The sequence below is a fragment of the Monopterus albus genome, unplaced genomic scaffold (assembly GCF_001952655.1).
Source record: "Monopterus albus unplaced genomic scaffold, M_albus_1.0 scaffold46.1, whole genome shotgun sequence".
Lineage (NCBI taxonomy): Eukaryota > Metazoa > Chordata > Actinopteri > Synbranchiformes > Synbranchidae > Monopterus > Monopterus albus.
This window is the reverse complement of record NW_018127926.1, coordinates 3,554,131-3,562,270: the sequence shown is the minus strand read 5'-3', so window position 1 is coordinate 3,562,270 and position 8,140 is coordinate 3,554,131. Positions and strand designations below refer to the sequence as shown.

General features: G+C 40.1%; 2 protein-coding genes across 3 annotated transcripts in view; one reads left to right on the top strand and one right to left on the bottom strand.

Annotated features, from left to right (window-relative positions):
• The first annotated feature begins 231 nt into the window (after positions 1 to 231).
• Positions 232 to 4,394, top strand: serpinh1b (serpin peptidase inhibitor, clade H (heat shock protein 47), member 1b). Of its 2 annotated transcripts, XM_020600239.1 has the most exons (8): positions 287 to 395; positions 1,023 to 1,054; positions 1,767 to 1,916; positions 2,117 to 2,309; positions 2,517 to 2,787; positions 2,900 to 2,998; positions 3,112 to 3,344; positions 3,452 to 4,394. In XM_020600239.1, the coding sequence occupies exons 3-8, from the start codon at positions 1,798 to 1,800 to the stop codon at positions 3,752 to 3,754; spliced, it is 1,218 nt and encodes a 405-aa protein (XP_020455895.1). In that variant the 5' UTR covers positions 287 to 395; positions 1,023 to 1,054; positions 1,767 to 1,797; the 3' UTR covers positions 3,755 to 4,394. The 2 variants fall into 2 exon arrangements, with proteins under 2 accessions (XP_020455894.1, XP_020455895.1); XM_020600238.1 differs by lacking the exon at positions 1,023 to 1,054 and having other exon boundaries at positions 232 to 395.
• Positions 4,395 to 5,988: 1,594 nt separating this feature from the next.
• gucy2f (guanylate cyclase 2F, retinal) overlaps positions 5,989 to 8,140 on the bottom strand; it is a 9,628-nt gene continuing 7,476 nt past the window's right edge. Inside the window, exons 15-18 of the mRNA XM_020600384.1 lie at positions 7,892 to 7,990; positions 7,702 to 7,796; positions 7,525 to 7,610; positions 5,989 to 6,826 (exon numbers count right to left, since the gene is read on the bottom strand). Coding sequence (XP_020456040.1) covers positions 6,745 to 6,826; positions 7,525 to 7,610; positions 7,702 to 7,796; positions 7,892 to 7,990 — 362 coding nt within the window. The 3' untranslated portion in view covers positions 5,989 to 6,744. The remainder of the gene's footprint in view (positions 6,827 to 7,524; positions 7,611 to 7,701; positions 7,797 to 7,891; positions 7,991 to 8,140) is intronic.

The following is an 8,140-nucleotide window of genomic DNA, read 5'->3' as shown; positions in this document are numbered from 1 at the left end:
TAATTTTCACCTTTTTTGTGTGATGAAAGCAGTGTTGAAGATTGAGTCAGCAAGCAGCATTAGGACGGATTTCTGTACATATAGCAGCCACAGCTGACCTGCAGTCAGATTTCCTCTGAGTTTCTGTCTGCAGCCTCTTATGGGAAAGTTTTTGAGCTGGCCCCTGAGCAGTGCTGAGGAGTTACCCTCACCCGACTCCTCTCATTCCAGCCTGCTGTTCAAGGGGGACGTCCCAGCTCCCAACTTCCTGAGGAAAACACAGACACCCTTATTTAAATATCCCATTCCCACTTCTAGAAAATTCTCTCTCCGGGTATAAAGAGCAGGAGAACTTACTACAGTTACACTATCGACACGACACAACTCTGAGGAGAAACCCTGCAAATCTGTGCCAGGTAAGGGCTTGAAGATAACCAGAGATAAAGCTTTGTTTTCAGGAAGGAATGCAGAGGGTGAATAGGTGGATTTGTTTAAGTTTTTAAAGTTACAGTGCAGCATTTTTCCACTTTACCCAGCTTTTTCTCTTGTTGTTTGACCAACGTATTTCATAGAGAAAAAGAATGAGTCACTGGGAGAGTTTAAAGTTTTCATGCAGCTTATTGTTTATCCTTAGCTTTGTTAGTGATATGCAGTCTTTTAAAGTGCATTCAGTACAATGAATTTCATTGAAGGGAAGTAGTGTACATGCCTTCATTCTGGCTTTTTTTGTTTGTTTTTGTTTAACCCTAGTCTATCACTTTTTGGTGATGAGAGGTTCAAATCTATTCTCCAGAAGTTAGTGTTCTGCGACCGTGGCGCAGATGATTGGATGAAAGTTATTTTTCAGACACAGCCAGTGAAAACCATTTATCTTTTATGTGGCTGTAAATGAGTAATGAGTATGAGTAGTATAATAAAGTCATCCTAAATGTTCTGAGTCTAAAGGTTGAAAATTTGGAGGTAGGGAGGTAGTCTCCATCAGAGCCTGGATAATGTTTCACTGCCTGCTCTGGAGATTACTACATACACCTCTTGTCTTTCAGAATGAAAATCGCAGACATCAAAACATCTCAAGGTATCCGAACATGATGCCAAAGTAATCTCTTCAGTATTAGTAATATGCAATCCATAGATATACAGACAGTATATCTCTGCAAGGGAATGTGTTTAACAATACCAATAATAACAGCTTTAGGCTACTGATTTGGCATTTGATTGAATAAGTGTTGGGATGAGTCAGATATAGTCCACAGCAGGCACACGCCCTTCTCTGGGACAAAAGATGGCTCAGAGTGCTGCTACAGAGTACAAATCAAAGTGTACAGCTTGTCAACCCAGTGATTTCTGATCCTTACTTCTACTGGCTCAAAAAGAATACATTTTTAATGTTCAGATATACAATAGTTTGCCTCAATTACAATACACGTAGAGAAGAGAGGTTTCATATTACAACCTTGAGTCAAAAGTTACTGCTGACGTGGCGAGAAACATGTCTGCCTTAAACTGGATGCATTCCTATGCTTCTGTGTGGGCTGAGCCAATCCCGCCCCACCTCTGCAGCTTCATATCCCAAGCTGTGACCTGGCAATCCTCTTTTTCTTTTGTTAAACTTTAATTAATTAATATAGTTCTGAATATTTATTAATTCCACAAACTCACTCTGCGGAGATATTCTGACATGTGCCATCCATGCCAAACTCAATAAATGTGTTATTTTTGATTTTTACAAAATGTACCCGGGTTAGTAATGTTAACCCTATGTTTTCCTTTTCTCCCCCTTTTCACAGGCGTCTACAGCTGCTTTTGGAGAAAGACAGGATGTGGATGATTAACGTTGTAGCTCTTTGTCTGCTAGCCCTCGTAGCTTCTGCAGAGGACAAGAAGCTGAGCAGCCATGCCACCTCTCTGGCAGACAACAGCGCCAACCTGGCCTTCAGGTACGTTACTGATTTTCAACATGTATATATTGTGCACTGGTGCAGTTTTGAAATGCAATATTTTACTGTGATTTTTGTACTTTTCTATTAAGCTTTTTTTGCATTTGGTTTTAATTTACTGTATAGCTTTTATGACTAATCAACTTGTTCCTCTGTGGAACAAAACAACTCAAATGATTATTTTTCCAATTTTTATTCAGCCTCTATCACAACATGGCGAAAGAGAAAAACACAGAGAACATCATCATCTCTCCTCTGGTGGTGGCCTCCTCTCTGGGGATAGTGGCTCTCGGTGGCAAAGCCACTACTGCCTCTCAGGTCAAAACTGTCCTTAGTGCTGACAAACTGAAGGATGAACATCTGCATGCAGGGCTCTCTGAGCTGATCTCTGAGGTAGGCACAGCACTACACAATATACTGTATGACGGCAGCTTATTACAAAGATCTTATATTCCAGCAAAGGTTGTGTCAAAGGTTTATTAACCTGACATCCTTATTAATTTGATTCTGGCACCGCATGAAGACCCAGCCTCAAAACAGTCCCTCAGTACTTTCACAGTTTTGCATATTTTTCACAGTTTATGTATTGCTTCTTCCCAGGTAAGTGATGCCAAGACACGCAACACTACCTGGAAGATCAACAACCGCCTCTACGGCCCCAGCTCTGTCAACTTTGCCGACGATTTTGTGAAAAACAGCAAGAAGCACTACAACTATGACCACTCAAAAATAAACTTCAGGGACAAGAGGAGTGCAGTGAACTCCATCAACGAGTGGGCAGCCAAGTCAACAGATGGCAAGCTGCCTGAGGTCACTAAAGATGTGCAGAACCCAGATGGAGCCATGATTGTGAATGCCATGTTCTTCAAGCGTGAGTACTCCTTTATCCCAAGCCTTGCTATTCCTGCTCATAACTGACACAAAAGGAGATGTCAAAGGAATGTACATATGTGTAACCTAGACTACCATATTTTGTCCCGCAGCTCACTGGGATGAGAAATTCCATGAGAAAATGGTGGACAATCGTGGCTTCCTGGTTACCCGCTCGTTCACTGTTGGAGTTCCCATGATGCATCGTACAGGTGCGTTCCTCCATCACCTTTATGTCTGATCTTAAATTATTTTTTCTTAAAAACTGACTCAACAAGAATGCAAGCATGATGAGAGATCTCATTTCTCTTAACTGTGCTTACAGGTCTGTATGACTTTTACGAGGACACAGCGAACAATGTCTATGTGCTGAACATGCCTCTGGGTCAGAAGCAGGCTTCAATGTTCCTCATCATGCCCTTCCATCTGGAACCCCTGGATCGCCTGGAGAAACTCCTGACCAGGAAGCAGGTGGACACTTGGCTCAGCAAGCTGGAGAACAGAGCCGTGGCTATCTCCCTCCCCAAAATCTCTGTGGAAGTCAGCCACAATCTGCAGGTACAGTATGTGGTAGCAATTTCATTGGTATCACAAGTCAAAAGATAGCTAAAATATCTACCAACAACCCCTTAAACAACACTGTTTTTATTTTTTGTCTTTTCCAGAAACATCTGGCTGAGCTGGGCCTGACCGAGGCTGTAGACAAAGCCAAGGCTGACCTGTCCAAAATCTCTGGAAAGAAGGACCTCTACCTTTCTAACGTCTTTCACGCATCAGCCCTAGAGCTGGACATTGAAGGAAACCCGTACGACACCAGCCTCTTTGGCACAGAAAAGCTGAGGAACCCCAAACTTTTCTACGTAGATCACCCCTTTATTTTCCTGGTGAGGGACAATAAGACCAACTCCATCCTGTACATTGGCAGAGTAGTGAGACCTAAAGGAGACAAGATGCGTGATGAGCTATAATGTTAATGCTGTCAATCGTGTTGGCTAGCTTTATGAAAATAAGTCAGGATCCTGTGTTTCTATGTGTATTTCTGGTATGACTGTTACCTCATGAACACATTCCGATCAGCAATCTGTGTACTGAATATCTGAGCTTGCTGTTTAAACACACAGTAAACCTTCCTATGGAACAATTTTGTATTTTTACGTTGCACTCATAAGCCCCCCGGATGTTCACAATCACACAGAAAAATGTATGTGCCTTCTTTGAGATCGCCATAAAAAAACCCCACAGCAGTTTGCACAGTGGACAACATGCTTATATTAAGTATGATCTTTTTCTTTACATTCTGTTTTTGCCAGTATTGGTTCAAATATGATCCATGTGCGTTTTCTTGCATTATCTTTAATGTTTAAAGAAAAAAGATCTTTGCACAAGCTTGTTTTACAGTGCTTCACTTCTTTTGCCCCCAGTCCTCACTGAGTTGTTCCTTTGTGCTGAGCTTGCAGTGGAAAGTTGGCAAAGACCCGGTGCTTAATTTATGTTCACTTGCCAAACAATTCTGTGTCATTATCTTGCTGTTGGTATTTTCCACAAAGAAGCTGTTGGAATGTGTGATTATGTAATAATGTGTTCATTTTTCAATAAAAATAAAAAAAAGGATTTTTGTGTGTCTGTATTTTGTAAATGGTGTCTGAATACCATCTAAATGCAGAGGTCCTCTGGAGTGTTGAACAGAGAAAAGGATAACAATCTTTCCAGTCTGCTGGAGGTCAAAACAATCGTCCCAGGTCTGGAATGCAGGGATCTGACAATGACGGCTTTTACTGCATTGCCATAGATAACTATTCAAAGGATTTTGTCCTTCATTTCTCTCTAGTCTCTACTAGCCTGAATAATAAAGTCAGTATAGTCTCTATTGGGACGCCCCACACAGAAGAAACAAAGACTTGTGCAGTCCAAAATCTGGAATGCAGGGTTCTCGTGGTGAGTGGGAAATGTAGTTTCCTGTAGTTTCAGCACAGCAAATACTGTACAAAGATGATGGTGTGACTCAACAGTAGGTTGACAAATCAAAAACATTACTTTATACCATTGTTTACACGGTTAAAGCATCATCTCAAAACTTTGGTTTTTATGTGTTTTGAAAAATTCAACAATATGTCAAAGCTTGCACAAATAAAACTGTGAATAAAAGAGGAGCCGTAGCACCACCTTGTGGTTATAAAGAGTACGGATGTGATGTTACAAATATTATAGATGTTACTAATCAATAGTTTAATTATCTTATGATGTCATATTTATGTACCACTTGTGCATTGCAGTACCAATACACAAGACAAGTTGTACCACTTGTGCATTGCAGTACCAATGCACAAGACAAACAACATATAAGTTAAACAATATATCTGGTTCTGATTGACCCAGCTGTTATTTTGTACAACCATGAATCAAGCTGCTTCTATAGGCAACAATAATATGATTAGGTGCAGTGGATTATGTCGAGTGTTATGTAAAAAAAAAACTATTATTGGTGGAGGTTTGGTTGAAACACGACTTCATGTTTGGGTTTATAGTCAAAACATTCACAAATAAAATTGCAATTTTATTATTGCTTATTGTTTCTCGTGTTATATTTAATGTGTGTTCTTAGGTAGTGCCCTTATTCACATACACCTACTGTACATGCCATATTAATAAACTACTGTGAGGCATATTCATTTAGTAAAAAAATGTTCAATGCTCTTCAGCAAAAATCTTAATTTGATCTCCAGATGGTGCAGTTCAGCCAGTTCACAGCTCAAACACACGTCATACTTCTATGTTGAAAACTGTGGCTTTATTTCTGGGAATGCAGAAGTTTTTAAATGCACCATAGCAGAACTGTAATACTGTGCAACATCAACTGCTGAGGAAAACAGCTGTAACACCCCCTGATGTGACATTATACACACATATTGTTCTCTTGAACTCTGAAATAAACTTTTATGAATCTGTGGGCAAACGTTTCTTTTACATTACAAAATAAAATTCATAATCAAGAAATTTTGGTTAGTGTTGTGAATAAAATTTCTGAGTGAGCATCAGTGCAGTATGTGTGCACTGGCACATTAAATAGAGTGATGGACAAATTACTTTCAATTTACTTTAACCAGACTTACTGACATCAAACATTACAACGATATGTGTCAGATGAATAAATGCATCACTGAGCACTTTGGAAACAGTGACAGGTTTAATTAAAGTTCTGCTACTAATGATAAAAAAGAAAAAGAAAACTATTTTCACAATTTTTGTTGCATTGTCATTACTTTCCACAGTCACCCTTTCATTAGTACAAACTAATAAAAAGGGTTACAGATCAATACAGTTTTCTGAATGGGCTGGTGAACTGACTGATGCTAATACAGCAGAAATAAAAGACACAAACCTCTTTGTTTGTTTTGATAATTATATACAATAGCAGCCTTTGCCTCCAACTTTGGAAGGCTGTCAACATATAATATTTAGCAATAGCTAAGTAACACCCTCGCCTCCACAATTCTAATATAAGCGTTCATAACAAACTAAAAACAGATACCATCAACAGAAAAAAAACCATTTCATTTTAAAATAGGCATTTGGGGTATTCGATCTTCGAGTGGGTAAACCTCTGGTTGCTCTTGAACTATAGGTGACCACTCAGTGGCCAGTGAGTGCAGAAAGGAAAGAATGAGTACATCTCATGAAGGAGTGGTGCACCTTCCTTCTGACAGCAGGTATATGGGTAGGTAGCACGACAACTTTCATTACATGAGCAGCGCCGTGTTCTGCTGTGCTGGCTGGAGGCAGATTAGCAGGCAAACAATCCTCTTAAACAAGTCTGCATTAAGCCACAGCGAGTGGCTCGATGGTGCTTTCTGTCCTCTTCCTGCCCCTCCCAGATCTCTGTCTTGCTCCAGACATGTCCTCCACTCTTCTTCTCATCTGCTTTTGCTTTTTTTTACTTCTGTCCTTCACTTTTTCTCACTCAGATCTTTCTGTTCACTTGTCTGTTGGCCTTGCAAAAACAATTCTTGATTTCCTCTGTCACCATCTCCTGCCAGTTATCGCTAGTTAAGACAGAGGGTAGAGTTAAGACCATTGTTGTGTATTACAGAAACATCTGCTTTTAAGCAAAGCTCTGGGAATCAAGGACACGAAAACACCGTAAAAGCATAACACAGACACAGAGACAGAAAAACAAAGCACTGCAAATTTTGTAAAATAAATTAGTTTTAAATATAAAAATGTGTTTTTCCAGTATACTAAAATAAAGAACAGAGGGGCTTTCTTCAGTCTGCATAAGATGATGTAGACGGTTATAAGATCAATAAATATATAATAAATCACAAAACAAACAATGAGACTAAACCACGTGTGTGTGTGCAAGCTCAACAGTTGTATTTGGTCACATCAAGCTGACAGCCACAGTAACATTTCTACCACACAACACCAGCTGGCATGCAGGTCTCTACCTCGTGTGTTTGGACTAAGAAGGTCTAGCCTTTTTCTCAGCTTTCATTCTCCTGTATGCAGCTACATCTTCTGGGTTCAGCCCATGATTGTTTTCCCTAAAGTAACATGGGGTTAGTCACTGTTTTCACAGGGCAGTGATGGCATTAATGAAATTTTAGACCAGATGAGAGTTGGGTTTTAAAGGTAATTGTGTTCCTTACTCTATTTGAAAGTCCAATTACATATTATTTTGAGAAATTTGTACATACATCTTTAAGTTATAAGTGAATGAAGCGTGACATTGATCTCTTACCCTGGTTTGATCTCTGGTGGTTTTGGCAAAAGCTTTGTAAAATTTTCTTTCCCCACAAGCCAGTATGTTTCTTCTATACCTTTACCCTGAAAAATGAACAAATAAATAAATAAATGGATTGGCAGGTGTATCCTCTACAACATTTGCCACTACCGCCAAACACACAAATAATGTTACCTTCAGCTCCGTCTTGCCTCTGAGTTCTATTTTATAACCCTCATTTAGAGAATGGAGAATCTTCACGGTGCTCATATTCACATGGATTCTATAAGCTGAGGGAAGAAGAGAAGAGAAGACAAGACTAAACCTAAACCATACATGAAACGATGCAACAAAACGCTGTGGGAGGTGTGTACGAGATACTCACGCAGCCCGGTGGATTCCATACGAGAGGCAGTGTTGACAGTATCTCCAAAAAGGCAGTACCGAGGCATAGTCAGACCTACCACCCCAGCAACACATGGCCCTGAAAATATATAAAGTGAAGTCATCCTCCATCCATCCATCCATTTTCCTCCGCTTATCCGGGACCGGGTCACGGGGGCAGCAGTCTAAGCAAAGATCGCCAGACTTCCCTCTCTCCAGACACTTCCTCCAGCTCCTCCGGGGGAATGCC